Genomic DNA, 25,645 nt, shown 5'->3' with positions numbered 1-25,645 from the left:
TCTGTGTCATCAGTGCCCATACCTCAGGCGGGGTTGGTGAAAGGGCCTTTCTGTGTGGACTTTGCTTGTTCTCCCCGTGTCCCATTAGGGTAGGTACACTCACAAAAAACATGCAGTAATCCTGGTCTCTAAACTACCTCCCCTGGCCAGCCGGGGCTGAATTATAAAAAGTGTGAATAGAGTCAAGACACCCCATCCCTTCCTATCTCTCACCACGTCAGGATCAGGACATGTTAGTTAGTGGCATGAGAATTGAACCTTCATGTGGTTCGCCACACCATGATGCAAACTTTGACATAATCTTCTTTACCAACTGCACCATCACTACCTTAGCATGATTGAGTGAGATTTCACTTTTATCTTTTTCTTTCTTCAAAGTAAAGTTTCAGAGTAAAGTATGATTTGAACCCACAACATCTGATTAATGTGGACAGCCACTTAACACACTGAGCTACTGTACCAGGCTCTCTGTGTTCAGTGTTCTGTCATGGCCACTGAATTATCTGATTAACATCCACATGACTGACATTTTTATGTATTCTTTTATTTAGATATGTTGGGTTACATGTTCAAGGCAAGCCCAAGTAATCACTTAAAAAACATGCAAATGAGCTGGAGGCTTGATGCTGTTCCTAAATGTACTCAAAGACCTCAGTGCACTGACACTCATATTCACACTGATCAATGGTTATTTCTGTTAATGTTAATAGTTAACCATTAATCGATTGATCACTGTTAAGAAATTATTCAATTAAAAATAACAGTTTACAATAAATGGCAAATTCTGCGGTGCACTTTTGTGTTTCAATATTTTTTTATTAAGCAGAAAAAGACATGGACAATACATGAACTTATGACACATGGGCACAACATATGACACCCATTCTGGGCGGGAACCCCCTTCTTTTTCCTTTTTTTCCCTTTCTCTATTAAACACTTGGAGGTTCTCTGGGGGTTTAAATCAAGATCTATAAGACATTCATGAGATCAACCATAATCCCAAATGGGTTGAAAGTACAATAACAGGACGAAAACAAAAAGTATATGCAAATCATAAAATACATATGCCAAAGGGGCATAAGGACAGAAAGTATATACAAATATATATACAAAACAAATACATAAGTACCTATTTACAGTTTCGCGGTGCACTTTTAATTAAATTTTATTCCTCATACAAAGATGCCATTGCGTGGCCCTGTATCTCAAATGGTCAAATAAATATTTGATTAAGGAATATAATATAATAATAACATTATTTCTGTATATCAGCAAAATGTAGATTTTTATTATAGGCATTGGTTTGTTTTGTTTTTTCACAGCTTGGTTAATCGATCAATAAGGTTACCAAAACATAATCAATGATCAATTAATGAATTAATGGATAATTCCCATCCCTAGTTATTTCCTTTGTAAAGTGACAGATTTCAGTAGTCCCATCCAGTTCTTCTTTTCCTTCCCCCCAACAGAACTGCATTTATAATTACTTCAAGTAGTACAACCAATACACCCAATGAGGATGAGGATGAGGATGGTGTTGGATGTGGGGCCCAGTAACAGCTTAATAATACCCAGTATTATAAGCACCAGTGTTCTTTTGCTGGCCAGAGTGCGGAGGCTAAGCCTGGGCATGTGGGGGGCCTCCAGGGTGTGCGTGGTCAACGGGCTCTTCCTGGGCTTGACAGACAGGCAGTGACGGCCCAGACGGCCCAGGAAGTCTGGTCGCGAGCAAAGAGTGAGCATGTGCCCTCCGAACCTTTCATTGAACATTTTAGATATTCCGGAAAACAATTGGACCAGCAGGGCACTCTCATAACTCCTAACTGGCTGGTCGTCTGGGTCTCCCTGGTATTCGATCATCTCAAACCTCCGTAGTCCACTGATGATCTGTCTCCTGCCCAGTTCAGTGAGGATGGGTCCTGTCTTTCCATGTTTACAGTCTGGGAGCTCTTTAGAGTTCACTTCGTCCTGAGATGAACTTTGGTTAGCTATCAGCTGGTACAGCTGATCAGAACTTACACTGAATATCACACAGAGGTTTTCCAATGCTTTATTCAGGTTGTAGAGGTCTGAGTAACCCACATTGCTCTTGGCTCTTGTCTGTTTGGCCTGGACTAAACTGTGGATTAGTTTCAAGACTGTTGCTCGGACATCGTTACCAAACATCTGTTTGTATTGACAGTCCTGGCCCTCCAGGGCATAGATGTGACTCTCCACTCTGAACACTGTATCCGTCACTTCCGTTTGGCACGGGGACCAGTAGCTGCCTTTCAGGTGATGCAGGACGTTTTCACGCTCAAGGAATAACTGCTCTCCTTCTTTGATCATCTTTGCTAGGTTTGGCTGAAAAAACACTTCGGAAACCCTGTAGACCATCAGGGCATTTCTACCGTTGAACAGGTCTGTTCTCACCACCCTATTCAGAAAGCCCTGGAAGAGCTTAGTGTACATCAATAAGTTCTCCTGAACAAATGATGCCCATTTGTCTGGTACAGCTCTGTTCAGGTCTGCCTGTGGATTTGTCCGTTCTCCAGTGTATTTCCATGGCTGAATGTAGCTCAACCACGTATCCAACAGCACTGTAAAACATTCATCGAGGGGCCAGTCACCTAAGCAGTGCTGCAGAAACAGGTAGAGATTTGGCTGGACAAAGCTTTGAACCACAACTCTCTTGAACTCATCCAGTGGGCTGGTGGGAGTGTGGGAGTGCTCCCCCGGCTTCACAGTGTTGGAGAAGGCATGGAGGTGTTTCACCAGCAGTTGGACGACCCGCATATGTTCCTCTGTTGGAGTAAAAAGTTTCCCAATGTCTGGTGGGACGTGGTCTTTGGGCCGCGTGCTACACATACTCAGGCGGTACTGAAGCACTGCCAGCTGCACCTTGGGAGACTGTAGATTCTGGTACATCTCCAGCGAGTAGTGATGGAGCCACATCAACACAAACATCTGTAGTAATGTCTCAGACCTCCATATCTCCTGTGCAGCAGGGTCTGCATGGACAGAAGGTTGGTGGAAGATGTGAGGTTTGAAGAGGCTGGGTCTGTGAATACCACAGCCAGTGATAGTAACACTGGGAGACCTTATAGAAGGTGCAGTGATAGAGCCTCTGGAGTCAGAGAAAGAAGGGGGGACACTTCCCTCAATAGGGAGGAAGTATTTCAGGTAGGTGTCCACCAGCACAAAGTACGCATTAACCCTTTTCTTCCCATGTTGGGCTGGAGAACAATGCTTAGGTGTAATAAGACTGTGGGCGAAGTTGAACATGTAGAATTCAAATGGATTGAGTGTGAGGTTGTCAGGCAGTTGCAACTGGAGCTTGTTGTGGAACAGAGGACAGTCTGGGACAAGTCCTTTCTGGATGGAAGCCTTCACTGGACCTGGAAGATAATTGACAGGTACCGGTATTTCATATTTGTACTCTTCTGCATGAAGCTTATACACAAGCTGCATCATTGGCCCACTGGGGCCCACAAAATCCAGGGCGATTTTGTGCTCATTGGTAAAGGAGTGCAGGTCCAATCCGGCCCTCTTCCCATCCAGACTGCCAAAGACACACTCCACCAGCACAGGGAAGTTTACCTTAGCAAGATTACCGTCAATGTACTTCTGTAGCTCTTTAGACTGAATCTCTGCATCAGAACCTTTTAGTCCGTTCATCATCTTCGACAGCTGTTCAAAAGTTGGAGCAGCCATTGTATACCCGGCAGAGCTAATGATCTCGGCTCCTACCTGCTACTAGTTACTTGCAAAAATTCAGCTTTTCATATTTACTTTCCAGAGAGCAAGCTGCACCATTGGAACACTAAGGCAGAGCAAATTTGTGTCAAACAAGATATAAGTTGTGCTATAAAACTGTAAACAACAGCTATTATACTCGTGGAGTCAGGGTGGTGCGCAGCGTTACAGATGTCACTTTGTGATTGGCTGAGATGCATTGACGCATGTCTCCAAATATAGACCTAAAACGTATCGATCACCTTATAGAGCGTCGCAGTCCCGCCCCCTTGAGAGACCCGGAAAATAAATTGTTCATTTTCCTCATAGACTTTTCAGAAAGTATTTATTTAAAGACGTTTACGCCGCGGACAAAAGCCAACTCTTGTCGTGACAAATCATGACAATAAACACAATGTTTTGGGCCAAACAAAGAATTAGAAAGTAGTTGTTTTTCTTCTTTGTAATTATTTGTTTGGTCCAAAATATTGTGTTTGTTGTCATGATTTGTCACAACTCGAGTTGGCTTGGTACGATGCTTAAAAGGTCTTTAAATAAATAATACTTTTTGAAATGTCTATGGGAAAAATGCATTGGGATTCATTTCCTGGGCCTGGCGTCGTCATGAAAGGGGGCAGGACTGCGACGCTCTATTGGGCCTACCTGACCTTTATCCAGTAACTCAAATGACGGGTCATTCCCACCATCTGCTGCTATAGATTTATCTCTCTAGACTACAGCATCCTATACAGAGTGAAATAAAACCTGTAATGTAGATTATTATGCTGAAAACCTTGATATCATAACATGCAGTGAATCACGTTTTATCCAATAAGTTCAGATAGTAGGCTACACATAGTAGGCCTACATGCATAAACTTTCCTTAATGATTATATCTAGTCAGTATGGTATTTATTTATGATGTATTTTCTTAAGGTTGTTAAGGTTATTGTAGTGGTCAATTTGTATTGGGGAGGGGCGGGGGGGCGCGAGACATGGCCAAACCATTTCTGGGGGTCCCCAGCCCAAAACGTTGAGACCCTGATCTACTGGACCACAGGCTCTATTGTGTCCTCCATGCGCTTCTACAAATGAAGTTGTTTCAACGCAGGTTCAGGAGTAGAGACCACCCTCTGCTTATCTCAATCACTCCCATTCTCTATCACCTTATCAATTACACCTGTGTTCAGCACAGCCAATCACGTAACAATCACCACAGTATAAATACACCCAAGGTCGCGTCACTGCCTCCCGACCTAGCCCAAACATTTAGATTCTCGTAGTCCCGACCCAAACACGTAAAGTAAACGTGACGTTGTTGTGATTAAACATAATGTGCCACGAAAAATAGCTGTCCATAGATGTCCAAACATGATCGCCTCGTTCGGCCAACAAAATATATCTCCCTCCCTCCACAGAAGCGCAGTGATTTATTCTTCGTCGTACACGTGTTATGCTTGCATGCTGAAAATGGCTGATCTGCATAAATGCATAGTCAACTCGCACATACATGTATACTTCTCTTGCACATACATATATATTGGTACTTCACTTGCACATACATGCATATCTCACATACACATACATGCATACTTCACTTGCACATACATACATTTAGGTACTTCACTTGCACATACATACATACTTCATTCGCACATACATAGTATGGGAAGCCGTTTAGGCCATAAATGCAGTCAACTCGCACATACATGTATACTTCTCTTACACATACATATATATTGGTACTTCACTTGCACATACATGCATATCGCACATACACATACATGCATACTTCACTTGCACATACATACATTTAGGTACTTCACTTGCACATACATAGCCTACATACTTCATTCGCACATACATAAATACTTCACTTGTACATACATACATACTGCATTCGCACATATATAAATACTTCACCTGCACATACATGCATACTTCACTTGTACATACATACATACTGCATTTGCACACATATAAATATTTCACCTGCACATACATGCAATGCATACTTCACTTGTACATACATACATACTGCATTCGCACACATATAAATACTTCACCTGCACATACATGCATACTTCACTTGTACATACTTACATACTGCATTCGCACATATATAAATACTTCACCTGCACATACATGCATACTTCACTTGTACATACATACATACTTCATTCACACATATATAAATACTTCACTTGCACATACATACATATATAATTATATACATATATACATAGGACTGCATACATACGTGTGTGCGTGTTAGCCCTGGTCCAAGGCTTACAGCGAGCCTCGCTGTAATGTAAGCCTTGGACCAGGGCTATGTGCGTGTGTGTGTGTGTGTGTGTGTGTGTGTGTGTGTGTGTGTGTGTGTGTGTGTGTGCGCGCGCGTGTATGCGTGTGTGCAGTGTGTGTGTGCGTGTGTGTGTGTGTGTGTGTGTGTGTGTGTGTGTGTGTGTGTGTGTGTGTGTGTGTGTGTGTGTGAGAGTATGTATGTATGTATGTATGCACAAAAGTATGTATGTAACAGGAAGGCAATTCCTGGAACAGGAAGCTCGCAAGATGGTCACATAATTCGCCAGGACACCATTTTTGCCATAACACCGACCACGCTGCGAGGCTCCGTTCCATGCTATACATATGGACTCGGGAGCGAACACCGGGCCTACTATATCCTGTGATTTGCGCGCACATGTGAATGCACGCACCATTTCCGTATCCGTTCTAAACGCAAACCGGAACAGCAAACCGCTAAGCAAACAGCGTTATGGGTCACGTAACCCGCGGAAACCACTCCCTGAAGGCTGAAACCCGCGAACCTCTACCTGACAATGGCGACAGCAGGAGAAGCCGCATCGTTCATCAGAAATTTATTACGAAACCCCTCACTTATCGACGCTATCGTCAGCTCCGTGGGAGAATCGGTTCCACCTCCATCTGTTCCATCTCCAGTTCCAGTTCACAGTTCTCCCTCTAGTAGTAGTGAGCTGAGTAACTTATTTCGGCCGGGGTCTTCTGCTCTACAGGCCCCGGCAACATGAACCTCCCCGCCGGGCAGCCCAACACACCTCGGCCACATGCGTTTAACGCTTCTGCAAATTCGGCTCGCTACACCACGAGGAACAACTATGGAGGATGGAGGTCTTCTAACAGAAGACAAAGGTGAGTTCAATATGTTTGAAAAGTGTCCCCATTTAAACTTTGAGATTATATGATTGAACAGCTTGGACTCAGAATTACAGTACATTTCACAAGCACAACTATAAACTGGACGACACCATAAAGCATTACACTTGTTTAGGGTCCATCATTTTCAATTCATCAGAACATTTAGGCCCCTTCTCAATTCTATTTTGGTGTCTGTCGGCCATTTAGTGTGCACGTACTGTGCATGGGCCATGCGCACATTACAGAATGTGCAAAAGTTCATGTCCTTCCGTAATGTAATTCAAAATTAAGCTTTCAAAATATATTGTGCATTTTAAGTATTTTAAAAAAGTGGCTAGGTGGGCTTGAACACCTGAGCCCCCCTGCCCTTTTGCCTCAAAGTGCCCTTTCCCTAAATCCAGTCCATGAGGGGCATGTGGGTGGTGGGTGGCCAACAAGGGCGTGTGTGTGTGGTGGTGGGGGGGGGGAATAAGGGCTTGTGTTTGGGGGGCCAAATGAGGGCTTGTGTTTAAGGGGCCCAGTAAGGGCTTGTGTGTGTGGAGGGGGGCTAAATAAGGGCTTGTGTGTGGGGGCCCAATGAACAGAGTTAACGTGGAGATTAAACATGGGGCATGAAAGATTTCTGCAGATGTTTTCGCTAAACAATTGCATCGTTCCTTCAATAAGTTAGGCTACTGTGCAGCACATCAGTTGTATCCTTGAAAAAGTGGGGCAGTAGCTGTCAAAATCAACTTTCCATTCTATATGCGAGTGTTCATATAATATCCCCGCTTTTGGGGAGCTCTCTTCCTAATAGCTTGTACTTGTACGTATGTTGAGCGCAAGCCTCGTCTTTCCATTAGTTTTCCGTTCAATCTTTAGTTGGCAAATGAGTAATTTTCACAGCTATGGTTCAGTTTGCCCCACAACACGGCGAGGGGGCAGAGATCAGAGAGAGGGGGCTCTCTATGACGAGACGTTGCTGGAAACTATAACACCAACTGTGCCACAGGTTTATCACCTCCATCCCATGCCCCATTGACTGCATACATTAATATGCTTTTCAGATGGTTGACATTTTTGGATTAAAAGTTAAAACTTATTTTTTTGTCATCTCATGTAATATAAATAGTTTTAAAACTTAAAAAAATGTATGTCCCGTTATGTGCAATGAATCAACAAGAACATTATGAAAGTTTCACTTTTTGAATTATATTGGGGAAGATAATGAACTTTTGCACGATACATATCGTGTGTGTATTATTTGAGAAGGAGCTGTGTATACTATAGGCTACTCTGTATATCTGATCTCAAAGTTTGTACTAAATATCAGTGGTTTGATTTCTCATGTTAATTTGAAATTTCCTTTTGTGTTTTTTCAGATCCCAGACACCATATCACAGGACCTTCAACAAAGATATTATTCTGTTGGAAGGTCCAGAATCGTGCCATGTTGTGAAACACAGGGAGAAACAATCCCTGTATATTAGAGGTCACATCGTTAGTGCCTTCGAGTTCGAAAAGATGTGGGACTCCACCACTGTGTTGTCTAAAATGAGGGGGGCGTTCCTGGAAAAAATTCCAGACGATGTAAGGTAAGTTGCTCTGGGCACCTAGGCTGCTAATGGTTCCCAAACATTTTAGCCTGTGAGCCAAAAAGGAAAGACGTTTGCCTGGGACCCAAACTAGTGAAAATTGCAGATCTGCAAGCTCACAACGCGTTAATTTGCGCTGCGTTGTGATCCATTTTCTCAAATTCTTAAACATTTGTTTCTAATTTATTTTATTTCTTTGGGGCAGCCCCGTTTAAATGGACAGGTATCAGTCAAAAGGGAACGAAAGTAAGGTCCGCACACTGGACTGAGCTCCAAAAGCTAAAGGTTTTATTTTCCCACCACGTCCCAGCTTTTGGAGCTCAGTCAAGTGTGCAGACCTTACTTTCTTTCTATTATTCACCTCAGCGGAGTACCTGGCGTTCAGTTAGTAGATGTGCGTGTTCTATTGTTTCTATTTTTATCAGTCAAAAAAGAGACATCGAAGAGGAAGGATGGATGGGGAAGGATCAACATGGAATGTCAGAACAGGTTGGCTCCATGTATGGAGATCTAAGGGTTTGAGGTCAGATTGTTGCTGGCCAATATTGATGACATTAGGGATCTCCATATATGGGCCTAATATCTTCATCCCTGATAATGTGATGTCACATGCTCTCTTACCCTGACCAACCAACACACACACTGACGGGAAATCTAGTTAAGGGCAGTTCCAGGGGGTCCCCAGCTAAAGGATGGTTTGGAACCAAAATGACCCTTATGGGTCTAGCCGGTCCATTTGGTCGAGTTAAATTAACATTGATTTTACAATATAAATTAGAGGTCCCAGAGATAAGGTGGTTCCGTAGCCTAATGCATGTCAAGTGGTGATAATCACTGCTAGAGCCATAAAAAAATAATCTTCTCTTATGGGGGTCCCTAGCATATCTCTTCAAATGGGGGTCTGCAGGCTAATTAGTGCCAATTTGGGGTTCCCTTGATGTGAAAAGCATGTGACATGTCCAACTAGGGGTTTTCATGACTGGATCCATTGCAAGTATTAGTTTTGCACGAAAAACACTCCTTCCCTCTTGTTTCCACAGCTTGGAGATCTTGATGGGGTGCGGGAGCAATTTAATTTGTCCTACCATCAGCGAAGGCAAGCAGATGGATGGACAAATGTTGCACAATGTCTTCAAGCTAAAACCTGTGTACTTGAGGCCATCAAGGTCACTTGGGGTAAGAATTGTTACCTACTGAGGCCTGTTGAGTGAAGTACCCTTTGATCCAGTATATTGCATATCTTCTGTTACTATAAGCTCATAGCTTGTAGTTCTGCTATTTTTTTTAAACGTGTGTAAATGTGGTGCAAAACTTTGATCTTTCAAAGCGAACGTTTTTAATCCAAATCTTTGCTTCGTCCTTGACATGAAATAGTTTGAGAACCACTGACATAGAAACAGGTTTTTCAGAAAACTGTCAGGATTTAGAAGACTGTAGAATCTGGTCTGTCCTAAATGGGTTATATTGGCTCATGCATTTTTATTTTAAGGATGACTGTGACGACTTGGTCGAGGTAGATGACGCAGCTTCAGACCTGGAAATGTCTGTCATCACAGAAGCAAGAGTTACTAGGCAGGCCTCAAACCTCACTGAGCCAGTTGGAAGTGGCCCTACGCCAACAAGCGCCAGCGAGCCAGCTGCAAGCAGTAATCTCCCAGCAACTCCCGGTCCCTCTTGGGCCTCGGCAAGTGACAGCCAGCTTTCGGTGAGTATTGGGACATCAGCAGTTGCCTTTTGTTGACTAAGACGAGGCTAAAATACTAAGGTTTTTGATATTACTAAGACTTAGGGCTGTTCGATTTTGCCTAAAATGTAATCTCCTTTTTTCCCTTTTTATTTTTTCCAATTTTTTGGGTAACAAATGTCTCAATGTTTTATTAAAACAATAATGTGAATTGTCCTATTAAGAATTAAGTCCAACTGTCCAAACCTTTAAAAGGTTTATAGCTTCTGAAGGTCTCACATCCTGCATATGTCCGCATACTGGAAATAGGCGATCTACAAGCCACAACGTATCACGGAAGCGTTGTGAGCTTGCAGATCAGCTATTTTCAGCATGCATCACATGTTTTTTGCTGAGGTGATGCACACATTGCTCCTTGATGAAAAATAAACAGTTAATGTAGAGGTATTGATGAGCTTTTTTCGCAGGTGCCACGTTATGTTAAATCAAACAAGTTTACCTCAGTGTTACTTCTGTGTGTGGATCAGTGTGAGTGACCACACACATAATAGAGTTGTGAGCTGCACGCACCAGAGAAATGCACGGCAGAGAAAATTACATTGGTTTATTATGCTTTAGTTTAGCCCTGTGCAGTGCTTTAATGAGAGAGATCCGTACTGTAATTACCCTAATTTAAATGAAAATGTATTTTCAATCTAAATTCGATCGCCCAGTCCTACTAAGACTAAACAAGTTCAGATGACTAAATAGGACTAAAACTAAATGGTGTGTTCAAATGAATAAATCAGAATTTGGTGTCACAAGTAACACTGATGGGTTCCCCGCACAGACTTCCCGGGCCTTGGATCAGGCACATGGCGACTATTCGTCATATGTTGCCCTCATCTCTGGATCCCCATATCGTCTATCTGACAGTGAAGATGAGGATCTGAATTCTGCCATCATGGCCAGCATCAAGGACCAAATGTGAGTACTTTTTAAAAATTTGAGCCTGAGGAAGGTCCGGATATGAATCGTTGACAAGTAATCTTTCATGAATGCCCACACAATAGCGTTAATATGGTCTTTAGCCTCAAGATTGTCATGTACATACAGTATACCGATAAACACCGGGGAATCGAATGTGGGTCTCCCGCATGGAAAGGCAACATCTTAACCACTAAGCCAAAGGCAATTGCCTTTAGACCGGGAGAATTTTAAGTCACTCTGCTACACTTATGTATTCCACATGTTTTATTTGCATTTTCAGGAGCACTATTCCTGTCAAGGAGATCCTGTCCGAGATGGCTGACCTTATTGACAACAACAAAACATGCCGGTTTAACATCAACCCTGCCGCTGTGTTGGAGGGGGCCATCCGGGGATTCAAGAGGGCGTCATACAACCCCTACTACAGGATGTCCGTAAAATCTTCTGACGACCAAGGTGTGGCTGAAGAGGCTGTGGACCTTGGTGGGCCAAGAAGGGAGTTCCTTCGCCTCTTACTGGAAGCTCTTGTTCAATCAAGAATGTTTGAAGGGAAGGAGGGTAGCCTCAACCTGTCACTAGATCTTTCAGGTATGTCATGTGATCAGATCCCACCGCAGTTCTAGGAAAGCCCTGCTGTGATTGGCCACTTCTCGCTGCAGTTCTTGTTTTTGCAACTATACCTAAACCTAACCTCAGTAAAACTGCCTAAACCTAACCTACGTAAAACTATACTTGAAGGATAAAGCTATTTCACATGCACAAATGTAATCTTAACTTTACATTATCTTTTTCAAGCTATTAAAGAAGACCGTTACTTCATTGCTGGGAGGGCTGTTGCTGCTTGCCTGGTCCATGGTGGACCACCTCCAAATTTCCTGTCAAGAACCCTGTTTGACAGCATAGTGGGAGGGCCAGAGAGATGCAAACCGGTTTTGGATGACGTGGCAGATTATGAGCTGCGTGAACAATTGAGAAAGGTAAGTTTGATTGTAGTGTAGTTTGATTGGAGATTGTCGGTTACATTCGTCTTGTTTTGATAGTAAATTCAGCCTTCATTTAGTTTTCCAATTTTTATTTATCCAGTTAAGCTAAATAAAAACTTTGGCTATTGAAAAATATCAGATGTACAAGCTCATAGTGCAGCCCTGAGTGCAATGCTATGAACTCGTAGATCTAAGAGGAGAGGACACTGAAGCAGAACGGACATTTTCAAACCCTTTATTAGGTGCTACTATGCAACTATGGTGATTTGTATCATTTTGATGAAGAAGCATGAAAACAAGCTACTACATTATGAACGTTGGTGTAACTAAAAGATTTGGTCGGGAATAAATTGCGTTTGTCGCTGCTGCAACCCCCGCACTTCTACTGACTTTTTTTGATGCCTAGGTTTAGTGGTGTTAGGGGAGATGCAGGCAGGGTGGAGTGGGAGGAACCGTATCAATACAGTAGATTAGTACATTATAAATACAATATGCCCCCCAGACTGCTTTATCATTACAACATGTACTTGATGTAGATATCATAATGATATTTGTGGGCCGTGTCATGCCCCCCTAAATCAAATCTTTGCTTCTGAGGGTCCCTGGAACAAATATTTTGAGATGGAGGTCGGAAGCCAAATACTTAAAGAACCACTTCACCACTTTTCATATCTTCATATAATAGGTCCTCACTAATAATCATAAAAAAATGGCACAAACTATTTTTCTACTCGGACTGTGTCTCATAGGAGTGCTGTGGACGGTTTCTAAACTGCCCACAGCCCTCCTATGAGACACGTAGAGAAAACTCATGCCATTTTATCATGATTATTAGTGAGGACCTATTATATAAAGATAGTTTGAAGTGGTCCTTTAATGAATTAATGCTGTCCCTGCCTGAATGGTGTGATGCAGACAGCAGTGATTAAAGCATCCTCATATGCAAATAATTCGCTTTTCCCACCTTTTAGAATTCAGAGGCAGAAACTCTGGAAGATCTCATTGAAGCAAGCAGAGAACTGAACAAATTACCCAACGGTGTTTGTGATTGGCCAGTGAGAAGTCTTGCAGACAGAGATCGCCTTGTGGACGATACCCTGATGTATCACGTGGTCGTCAGAGTCAGTGCACCATTTGAAAGGTTTGTTGTCTCCACCAGGCTGAAGGCATGGGGAGAGACTATGTTTTATATTCCAGCCATTCCATCCTGATTGGCCATCATTGAAATCTAAAGTTTGCAGGAGTGTCCTAGTTTGAACAAAATGCTGCAAATCATCAACACTAGGCATGTAACTTGATTCACTTAACGCAAGATACGATTCGTATCACCATGATACCATTTTTCACGATATTTTCCTGAAAAGTTACCGTTTAAAAAAAATATATTTTATATAATTTACCCCCCCCCCCCCCCCCCCCGAGCAAAATAATTAACATTACTTTTGACAGTGCAGCAACATAATTGCCTTCCTTGATGAGCATCAACGACCGTCATCACCTGGGCACAGTCAGACACACACATCTCCCCCTTAGAGTGCTCTACTACTGAAAGTGATTTCTCTCCAAAAGCAGTTGAATATGATGGAATATGACTAAAAAAATATATTTCAATAAATCATTCATATTGTCGGGATTAATATCGATATTCGATATCGTTACATGCCTAATCAACACCGTATCATATTGCGGTGAAACTGAACACATTCACACTAGGCTGAGGAACAAATGCCACTTGACATTTTCAAATCGGCATCTTTACCTGTAGCACCTATCTGCATACAACTTGTGTAACTGAGAATATTATGTGACTGAAACTGAAGTGATAAAGTCTGCCTGTTTTTTTAGAAACTTTGTTTGGCCTTTTTGGGGTTTTCAGGTTCCGAGAAGGACTGAAAACACTCTGCATTCTTGAGAAGATACAGCAGCATCCAGAGTCCTTTCGTCCTGTACTGTGTTTCCAACCAACTCAACTTACAGCAGACAAGATGGATGACTTGTTTCTGATTCACTATTCGGTGGCAGGGAGCAACAAGCGAACACATGAGAACCAGGTGGTTGCTTTTTGGAGAGAGTACCTACAGGATTGTGAAGGTAAATATGGAGAAATGTATTTACTATGGCACGTGTGTGTGTGTGTGTGTGTGTGTGTGTGTGTGTGTGTGTGTGTGTGTGGGGGGGGGGATTATTTGTAGATGTCATGTCAGTGTGTGTGTGTGTGTGTGTGTGTCACACGGAATCAATGTTTTATTATTGTGGTTAAGAGTGTCCGCTCTGAGACTGGGAGGTCAGGGTTGGATCCCTGGCCAGGTCATACCAAAGATGATGAAAAATGGCATCAAGGGTTTGATTGGGTCCCTGCACCATACTAGTTTCATTTCCAGGGGGTTTCCCTGGCAAGGCTTAATTAATTGCAAGATGTTTCCTTATTTTAAACAATGTTATTTCTGTCTCTAGAGGAAGAACAAATGAAGCTGGGAGACGTCTTGGCATTTGCTACAGGATCAAACGACGTGCCCCCAGTCGGATTCTCCCCCATCCCTCCATTGAGTTTCTTCACAACGATGAGGTTGATGGGAGGTTCCCCAGAGCCAACACGTGCATCAATTGCCTCCGACTCCCCATCTACACCGACTACAGTGGTTTTAAGAGCAACATGGATTTCGCCATTCGAAACACCCAAGGGTTTGGCACAGAGTAGTGGAATGAACTGATCTACAGTTTTTAGTTTACTCAATTCAGTGTTTTGTTATTTTATAACAGACATGCCATTGTAACTTCAAACTCCATTTTTACCATGGTTCTGATTGTCCTTCTAATCTGTGAGGAGACCATGCTGTTCTCAATTTATCTTTCTTTTTTGATAAAATAAGAACTTTAAAACTGAATAATAATGAAAGGTAATTGAAAATACATGCACACATTAGAAGGTCAATCAGTCACCAGAACCAGGGATGTCTTAACAGTTTTATTAGTTTTAGTTTATCAACTTTAGAACAATGGCTTAAAATGTAGCATGTTAACTTACCAGGAATAGAAATCCTACAGTTGTATTTGCACTATCTATTCAGGTTCTTAACTAGATTTCTTACTGAAATATCCTTGTTCTGAAATAGTTTTACTATGTAATTTTGGATCTGAACCATGGTCTAGGTTTTAATATTTGGAATGTATATAGACTAGAGCACCAAAGTCTGACGTCACTTTCAGTGGAGGGCGCCAATACACAGGTTCATGATCATTATTTGCAGTGAAATCTCCATAGGGGGATTTTAGGGGATCGAGTGCACTACAGAGAATGATACAGCTAGCCGTGAGAGAAATTTGTCTTGATTTGTTTGCAAATCAATGTCTTAAATGGCAATAGAGACTTTGTTATTAATTTTTTCCAAAGTTTATTGAGATGCATCGAGTGCACTACAGAGAATGATACAGCTAGCCGTGAGAGAAATTTCAGACTTCTAAATGACTACACTCAAGCCGTTGGTTCGATCCTATCTGCTATTCAGGAAAGTGACCGTGATGCTAGAGAGAGTATTCACATTCTGGAACATCTCTATAGATGTTTACATCAAATGTTAAGACAGTTTTTACCATGGTTCTGGTGACTGATTGTCCTAATCTGTGAGGAGACCATGCTGTTCTCAATTTATCTTTCTTTTTTGATAAAATAAGAACTTAAAAACTGAATAATAATGAAAGGTAATTGAAAATACATGCACACATTAGAAGGTCAATCAGTCACCAGAACCAGGGATGTCTTAATCTAACAGTTTTATTAGTTTTAGTTTATCAACTTTAGAACAATGGCTTAAAATGTAGCATGTTAACTTAATAGCAGATGAGATCGAACCAACGGCTTAGTGTAGTCATTTAGAAATATTGTTTTTTATTTGCAGTTAATGATGTCAATATTTGATACAGCCAGTTTCAAATGTCAATGTGATGTCAGACTTAAAATAAATATTGCTTTATATATATATATGTATCCAGTAAAGTTTTTATTTCATTAACACTTCAGATCAGCAGATGACGTGACAGTAAAATCTTTCCCCTTGTCATGCCATTTTGGGAAAACTGGTCTGTAGAACTCAAATATTGTACATGGATGTATTTGAACTTGTTTTTTCTCACTGTTACATTTGTCTTATTGTAGTTTACATCAGTATTTGAATTGTCACTGTTTATTTAAATTGTTCAACATGTCAAAATGTGGATAGCTGATGGCTATAACAAAAGAATAACTAGGTCAACTACTGTACAATTGAGATGACTGCTTTGCCTTTATGTACTGTACATTTTGGACAAACTAAGCAGATTAAAATGGATACACCTGTTCCTGAATGTAACCAATTTCTCGACCTAAAATGAGCTGACTGTCTCCTTTGCACAAAATCTAAGAGGGCCAAAAATAAGTCTATCCCATGATTTCCGTCATCCATCAATGGGTCAACAAAGTGTTGAATCGCTTCCATGGCTGTGTCATTTACAGGGAAATCATTTTCAGGAACCACAATATTATTGTTAGTCTGGAGTTCAGGTAGAGGTCCATCATCTATTCCAAAGTTTTCATCAATTTGAAATATGCTTTCTACAGCCACGTTAAATCCACTGTGCCCTACAATACCCCTGTGCCACAACTGCAAAGGACTGCAACTTCCTTGGGTAGATAACCCATGGTTATTCCACTGGTCTCTGAATTCTTGGACTGATCTTTGAACCCGTGGTAAGTAAATTAAATGTAAACAAAATAAATGAAGTTCATTAAGGGAGTCAAGTATGCCTTCATCTTCCATGAAGCTGAACAAATTAATGTAGTAGTATGACACAACCCTATTAGATTCTGCCCACAACCTTTCAATTCTCTGATTGTGGACACTACGACCAGTGATGATGCTCCTTCTGTTCAGTCCTCTTCTGCACAGCATAAATCTAGCAACCTCTATATTCTCCATTCCATGATCACACCTAACCCTGGATGGCAAACCATAGTTCTGCACTCCTTGCTGGAAAAGGGATAACACACTTGAGGCTCTGTTGTTGTCAAGACATTCCAGATACACAATGGTGCGACTGTAGCCATCGATGCAGCCATGGAACACCATTCTCCATCGCACAAGTTTGTGATTGCCATCGATGTGCCTGTCGAGATGAAAAAAAGTTGTGTGGGTATCAATTTGATAACCTAAATAGACAACGAAATTAATCAACTTTTAAGAAAACTAGTGGAAATAGCCGATCTACAAGCTCACATGTCAATCTGCTATTTCCACTATTTTTAATTACTCAGTGTGGTCAGTAACAAGCACAAAGACTTGTTTAGGCCGGGTCTATCATAACATTTAATGACCGTAAATGATGTAAAAATATACACTACTATGAAAAAAGGAAATCATATGTACAGTTAAAAAAGGGAAGACATGTAAAGTGATTTCCCTGACCAGGAATCGAACCCGGGCCGTGGTGATGAGAGTGCCGAATCCACTGGCTAAGCATACTGTAGGGCGTATGGGCGATAGGCATTGCATTAATAGAGCTATGGATCAGAGCTATTGATTGATGATTGGAATATTTATTAACAGTTTGCACTTTGCAGAATTACAGTAGCCTACATTTCAAGCACAACTCAATTCAAAGACTGTTAACTGTGGGTGGATGCATTGCATAGCCTATATATATATATATATATATATATATATATATATATATATATATATATATATATATATATATATATATATATATATATATATATATATATATATATATATATATATATATATAGCAACTTTACCATAACTGATTTGGAGTTTGCACGTTGTATATCCTCCGACGGATTGCTTGCCGTCGTCTAACCCCATGGGTTTATAAGAGTAAGACACACTTACATTTAATTATATTCATAATCATAAGACATTGATTTGAATTAGAGTCAGTGAGCTGAGACTGCTGAGCGAGTGTTTGGCATGCGTCTGACTTGGACGTTGTGTGGCTAATTGTGCAGAGAGAAAAGTGATATTAACTTCTTTGTGCAGTGTTGAATTTATACTTGGCTCGTGCACTTTACTAGAAATATATATATTTCAAAGTTCTCCAGAATTGAACTAGGAAATCTGGGACTTGAACATGGAACCTCTGTGTTGAGAGCCTGATCACCGGACCAGTACACCATCTCTCATAGTTGTCGAAAGACGTGTTCTTTTGTATTTTAGATTGCTCAGCTCAATCAGCAGGACCACACCATACATTTTCTTCCAGTTCGTCGTCAGATCGTCTTGGTACAGAGCGCCCCCTGGTGACTGTAATAATGTATATGATGATGACACCAGTTGGATTTAATCGCAGGGATCAAATAACGAATGCATGCATTTCAGGGGGCGCTCTGTACCAAGACGATCTGACGACGAGCTGGAAGAAAATGTATGGTGTATCCTGCTGATTGAGCTGAGCAATCTAAAATACAAAAGAACACGTCTTCAACAACTATGAGATGGTGTACTGGTCTGGTGATCAGGCTCTCAACATGCTCTTCCATGTTCAAGTCCCAGATCTCCTAGTTCAATTATGGTCCTGGAGAACTTTGAAATATATATATTTCTAGTAAAGTGCACGAGCCAAGTATAAATTCAACACTGCACAAATAAGTTAATATCACTTTTCTCTCTGCACAATTAGCCACACAACGTCCAAGTCAGACGCATGCCAAACACTCAATCAGCAGAAAGAAACACTGGTTCAAAGTGTAACCTTGGCTGGGAGTCGAACCCCGGACCTCATATCAACTAGGCGCATACGTTACCAGTGGACTAAAAAGCCAAACCTGAGGAAGAGCCAAACCTAAAGACACCAAGCACATACAAATACATTTGTCACGTTTTAAGCTATTTTAATATAAATGTTTATTTAAAGACATTTAGTTATAATTATTAATTCCATCGCTTAATTGTATCAAATAAATCCACTAAAGACTAGGCCTAGTTGTAATAATTCATTCCATCTGTTAAATCCACTAAAGATATAGCTGTAACTTATTAATTCTATCACTGAGGAAATCTCTTACATTTCCGGCGTGAGCGGACGTCCACTGAGGAAATCTCTTACATTTCCGGCGTGAGCGGACGTCCATACGCCGTTACTACGCGGTCCAAGAGAGAGACGGCGTATCAACGTCGTGTGCACGGCGTGTCGGCGTAGTTCATTTTCAGGTCACTTTCAACTGTCTGAAAACACAAAAATAGTCTAAAACTGTCCGACGGCGTGAGCGGACGTTGATACGCCGTTGATACGCCGTCCAGAGAGAGACGGCGTATCAACGTTGTATGGATGGCGTGTCGGCGTAGTTCATTTTCAACTGGACAACGTTGGCGCTGTTCACTTTCAACTATTTTTGCTATGATTGATTGTTGATTTATTTTTGATTGATTATTTTATTTTCGTGTTTTGCACACAAAGTGCCCTAACCCCATGGGTTTATAAGAGTAAGACACATTTACATTTAATTATATTCATAATCATAAGACATTGATTTGAATTAGAGTCAGTGAGCTGAGACTGCTGAGCGAGTGTTTGGCATGCGTCTGACTTGGACGTTGTGTGGCTAATTGTGCAGAGAGAAAAGTGATATTGATTGATTGATTGAAATATTTATTAACAGTTTGTAGAATTTACAGTACATTTTAAGCACAAACTCAATACAAAGACTGTTAACTGTGAGTGGACGACCCAATTAAGCATTACACTTGTTTACAACAGGGTCCACATTGTTCAATTCATCAAAACATTTAGAGACATACAAATAGACACTTCTATGTAGCTAAAGAACAGAACAGGAATTCATCATATAGGAATCAAAAAGGGAAAAGATACATATACAGTGAGGGGAAATGGGGTGGGGGGGGGGGATTCAGATTTTACAGAGGCCAGTTTCGAATTGCAGCCATCCGTAGGTGCCCTTTGAGAGCGGTTTTGAAGGAGTCAAGGGATTCACATGTCTTAATGACTGTTGGTAGGGCGTTCCACATTTTGGTGGCATAGGAGCGAAAAGAATTTAGTCCCTTGTTTGTGCCGAATCTGGGTTGTACATGGTTTGTTGTACTCCCTCTGGTGTTGTGGGTGTGGACTTCGTTTACACTAAGGAAGTATTTAGACAGGTACATGGGTATCTTGGTGGTGTATCGAATCTTGTGGACCAGACCCATTGCAAGATGCTGTACTCTGTCGTCGACCCTAAGCCATCCCAGCCTGTCAAAGTGGGCAGGGGTGAGGTGGGTTCGGGGGGTGAGGCCAAGTAGGAGCCTGACCAGTTTGTTTTGGGAGGTCTGGAGCCTTGTTTTAAGGGCCTTTGAGGTGCTGTGGTACCAAGAGGTGGATGCATAGTCAAAGAAACCTTGTACCTTATTAACTTTTCTTTGTGCAGTGTTGAATTTATACTTAATTGGCTCGTGCACTTTACTAGAAATATATATATTTCAAAGTTCTCCAGAATTGAACTAGGAGATCTGGGACTTGAACATGGAACCTCTGGGTTGAGAGCCTAATCACCGGACCAGTACACCATCTCTCATAGTTGTCGAAAGACGTGTTCTTTTGTATTTTAGATTGCTCAGCTCAATCAGCAGGACCACACCATACATTTTCTTCCAGTTCGTCGTCAGATCGTCTTGGTACAGAGCGCCCCCTGGTGACTGTAATAATGTATATGATGATGACACCAGTTGGATTTAATCGCAGGGATCAAATAACGAATGCATGCATTTCAGGGGGCGCTCTGTACCAAGACGATCTGATCTGACGACGAGCTGGAAGAAAATGTATGGTGTGTGGTCCTGCTGATTGAGCTGAGCAATCTAAAATACAAAAGAACACGTCTTCAACAACTATGAGATGGTGTACTGGTCTGGTGATCAGGCTCTCAACATGCTCTTCCATGTTCAAGTCCCAGATCTCCTAGTTCAATTATGGTCCTGGAGAACTTTGAAATATATATATTTCTAGTAAAGTGCACGAGCCAAGTATAAATTCAACACTGCACAAAGAAGTTAATATCACTTGTCTCTCTGCACAATTAGCCACACAACGTCCAAGTCAGACGCATGCCAAACACTCACTCAGCAGTCTCAGCTCACTGACTCTAATTCAATGTCTTATGATTATGAATATAATTAAATGTAAATGTGTCTTAGTCTTATAAACCCATGGGGTTAGGGCACTTTGTGTGCAGAACACGAAAATAAAATAATCAATCAAAAATAAATCAACAATCAATCATAGCAAAAATAGTTGAAAGTGAACAGCGCCAACGTTGTCCAGTTGAAAATGAACTACGCCGACACGCCATCTATACGACGTTGATACGCCGTCTCTCTCTGGACGGCGTATCAACGGCGTATCAACGTCCGCTCACGCCGTCGGACAGTTTTAGACTATTTTTGTGTTTTCAGACAGTTGAAAGTGACCTGAAAATGAACTACGCCGACACGCCGTGCACACGACGTTGATACGCCGTCTCTCTCTTGGACCGCGTAGTAACGGCGTATGGACGTCCGCTCACGCCGGAAATGTAAGAGATTTCCTCAGTGATAGAATTAATAAGTTACAGCTATATCTTTAGTGGATTTAACAGATAGAATGAATTATTACAACTAGGCCTAGTGGATTTATTTGATACAGTTAAGCGATGGAATTAATAATTATAACTAAATGTCTTTAGTAAAGAAGTCAAATGTAAATAAACATTTATATTAAAATAGCTTAAAACGTGACAAATGTATTTGTCTGTACTTGGTGACTTTAGGTTTGGTTCTTTGTCAGGTCTGGCTCTTTAGTCCACTGGTAACGTGGACGTCTTGTTTATAAGAGGTCTGTGGTTCGCCTCCCAGCCGCGAGGTTACACTTTGAACCAGTGTTTCTTTCTACAGTATAGCTACATTGATTTTTCTATCACTGAGTGGAATCAAACCAAGGAGGATCTCTCACACTTAAAGACTTGAAACGGTAGTAAGTCCACTGTTAATGAACTCAATTAGAACTTTTAATGATTTGCGAGTTTAACTTTAAAGTTAAATGTTTGTTATCTAAAATGCCTAACAACACCAACAGAAACGGAAACATCTAGCTGCCCTCTGAACACTAGCAGCTTTACACAGCGAGTGAGCTGTAGTAGGCCCTAAGAAATGCATGCATTCGTTATTTCTTATTTGATCCCTGCGATTAAATCCAACTGGTGTCATCATCATATACATTATTTCAGTCACCAGGGGGCGCTCTGTACCAAGACGATCTGACGACGAACTGGAAGAAAATGTATGGCGTGTGTGGTCCTGCTGATTGAGCTGAGCAGCAGCCTGGAGGACAGCAATCCATCCATAGGTAGGTCAGAAGGTGAAAAGGAGGAGGAAGCATCCAAGCAGCTGTATGGATGTATTGTGACAATCCACTCTCTGGAGTCTGGAGGTGGAAGGAACCCATCACATCATCAGCCACACTCAGCGACAGATACAGGTCCAGGCGGTCCAGTGGACACCTCAATGTTAAATTAGCATCCCCAAAACGTAAGTCTATGCTTTGGAAAATGGTTGGAATAATAAATGTAAAGTATATGATTTGAACATGCCCAGTACATCTTTAAAACAACTTTATTGACCCTTCAATTCCTTGTTTATCCCCGAAATGACTGCACATCACAGGTTTTGTATTTTGTAGAAATATAGGGCCATAAAACATATATAGTGTATTTGGCCACTCATTTATCAAAAAATCAGGTTCCCACTAGCTGTACCGTTATCCATCATCTAACTGTAAGACACATGCAATCAACATGCTTCAACATTTCAACATGCTTCAACATTTCATTCTGCCAGGGGTTTACCCAGGCTAACACACTCCCACCTAGTCTGGTTAATAAACCAGACCGAATCAGCTGTTCCCACCCTGAGTCTCGCCCCACCTAAATACTGTCAAACTTTAGCAGGTGTGGTCTCTTATTAGTGAAAGAGGAATATAAGACTAACATTGATCGATCACTTTCATTCTACAATCTTGGTGACCTCAGTAATAATGGCATGTATAGTCTCTAGTTGGCCGTTTCCTTATCTTGGCACTAGGACATTTGTGCCCACATGACTGGCTGACTTCTTTGCACATACGTGAAGTGTATCCCCTGCATTTAACCATCCTAACTACCAACCGGAGACCTTCAGTTTCCCAGACGGCATCTTTACTCATTCAGTTATGGTCCCCATTATACATTACATTTGATTTAATTCATTATACTACCATTTAATTTCGATCTGTGTCAATTGTATTCAACCCTAGTACTAACCCTGGCACTACTTCTAACAGCACAGTGATTTCTTGTTGGGATATTAATGTGAATAAATTAACTACGACTCCAAAACTTTGGTTTTATATTTAATGATAGAGGGAAAAAATATCTTTTAACTATTTACAATATATACGGTACATACAATATATCACATGACATTTGAAACAAAATGATGATTATTACTGATTATTACAAATTCATTGATTTACTGCAAAAAATACTGATCAAGATTACACATCGATCCCCATGTTATGATGAGCTGAAGCCCTTGAAAGCTGTAGGGGCCTGGAACCACACATAATCCTTCCAGTCAGTCTGGAGGTTCTCAGTGTCTGTTGTTGACAGGGCAATAACCTGCCTCTTAACCCGGGTTGGCACTTTAAAGTCTAATTTGGGCCGGAACCAGCCAACACCACATTCCCTGTGAGCCAGAACTAAGATTGTGGCGGACATCAGGCGCACAGGTGTGGCATCGGAGAAAGTGTGCGAAAGAGTTGCCTTAAGCACGATGACACCTGCAGGCTCCGATCTCTTCGAGACAATACGAGTGCCTCCATGTTGATCTCATAGAGCTCTTTGGGCAGGACAAGAGAGCCACCTAACAGCAGCAGTACATGATGTACCAGGCTGAGGGAGAACAGCTCTTCAAGCTGCCCCAGCAACATGTCCAGCTCCTGCAGGCTCCGCTCACTCTTCCTCCAGCTCAGGTCTGTTGACTGCACTGCTCTACAGCTTGCCTCCTCCTTGTTCTAGACAGGGAAGAGAAAACACATATCAGGTCCGTTAAAAACAAAGGATCCCCACAATAGGACTTTGAGCAAAACTACTGCAATTAATTTAATAGATACAAATAATCAATTTGACTAAAATAATACATAGCCTAGTGTGGGAAACAATATATTTTTCCATCCCAATAATTCAAACAAATAGTTTAAAATAAATGAATTACTAGCTCACAACACCTCATAAAACACGTGAGATTAGGGCGTATGTACTGTATGTGGTTATTCAGATTAATCATTTTAGTTGATTATAAAACCACAAAATTATATAATAATAATAATAATAATAAAACTTTATTTGTATAGCACCTTTCATGACATGAAATGCAGATCAAATATGAAAATAAATCTTTAAGAAAATAGTAGATGGTTGCAGCCATCCTTTGTTGACACTTAGTGGAAATGATCTTGATTCACACTGGATTATGCAATGACAGAAGTTACAAACCAACTAACTTATTAGTGATTAACTATAACTGAACTCACCTGCTTTGAAGCTCGACATCTCTGAGAACACTTCAGCTGGTCATAGGTCATGGGCAGCTGCTGTCTCTGGTAGAGGACCTCAATGAGGATCTCAATGACAAATTGACAGCAGCCATCCTGGCTCACATTGCCAGGGAAGACCACATCTACACAACCCTCCTCCTGTGCTCTTGTCACCGCACCATCAGCATCACCATCTTGCTCAGTAGGAGTCACAACTGGGGCCTCCGGACCCTTCAAGCGGGGGATACCATGAACGCCATCTGCCGAAAAGATTGTCAGTGAACAAGATTATTCACAACAAGTAGCTTGCATAATCCAGTGGTTTTCAAAGTGGGGCACATAGAGCTCCCCAGAAAAAATATGTAATACAGTATGATAATATAGCATCACAATTAGTTTAACCACTTTAATCCGTACAATTTGGATCCATTAGCAATTCACACACACACACACACACACACACACACACACACACACACACACACACACACACACACACACACACACTCACTCAGAGATACAGTATGAACACTGGGGATTTTACAATTGTAGTGTAGATTGGGATCCCATAAATTAAAAATTAAAAAGGAGGGGAGTCATTGGTCTACACTACACTACAGAGCAGTGCAAATAAATAAAATGAAATAATAATAATAATAATACGGTAAGTGCATTAGCTTAACATTGGCTACACTACTTACCACCATCTGTGGCTGTAGAAGTGTTCTCTTTGTCTTCCTTGAGTTGTTCTGAATTCAGCTGATTCTCTGATGAGACATCGCCATGCAGACAGGGGACATCAACTTGTTGAGCGTCATCTGTAGAAAAGATGTCAGAAAATACATCTATTAACAACAGGCTCAGCGATGCCAGGGGTTGTTGTGCTAATAGATGTGTTGCTCAGCGTGTTCAGGTCCTGGTACTTTGTGTGGATAAAATATGCTCTTTTCTCT

General features: G+C 41.3%; 1 protein-coding gene across 1 annotated transcript; it reads right to left on the bottom strand.

Annotated features, from left to right (window-relative positions):
- Positions 1-1,488: 1,488 nt before the first annotated feature.
- On the bottom strand, positions 1,489-3,693 carry LOC310876932 (sphingomyelin phosphodiesterase 4-like; the record flags this gene model as incomplete). The annotated part of the gene is made up of 1 exon (XM_083790581.1): positions 1,489-3,693. The coding sequence occupies one exon, from the start codon at positions 3,691-3,693 to the stop codon at positions 1,489-1,491; it is 2,205 nt and encodes a 734-aa protein (XP_083646707.1).
- Positions 3,694-25,645: the final 21,952 nt, after the last annotated feature.

This window comes from Protomyctophum parallelum (assembly GCF_964188405.1).
Source record: "Protomyctophum parallelum genome assembly, chromosome: 19".
NCBI classification, from domain to species: Eukaryota; Metazoa; Chordata; class Actinopteri; order Myctophiformes; family Myctophidae; genus Protomyctophum; species Protomyctophum parallelum.
This window is presented reverse-complemented; position numbering and strand designations above follow the sequence as displayed.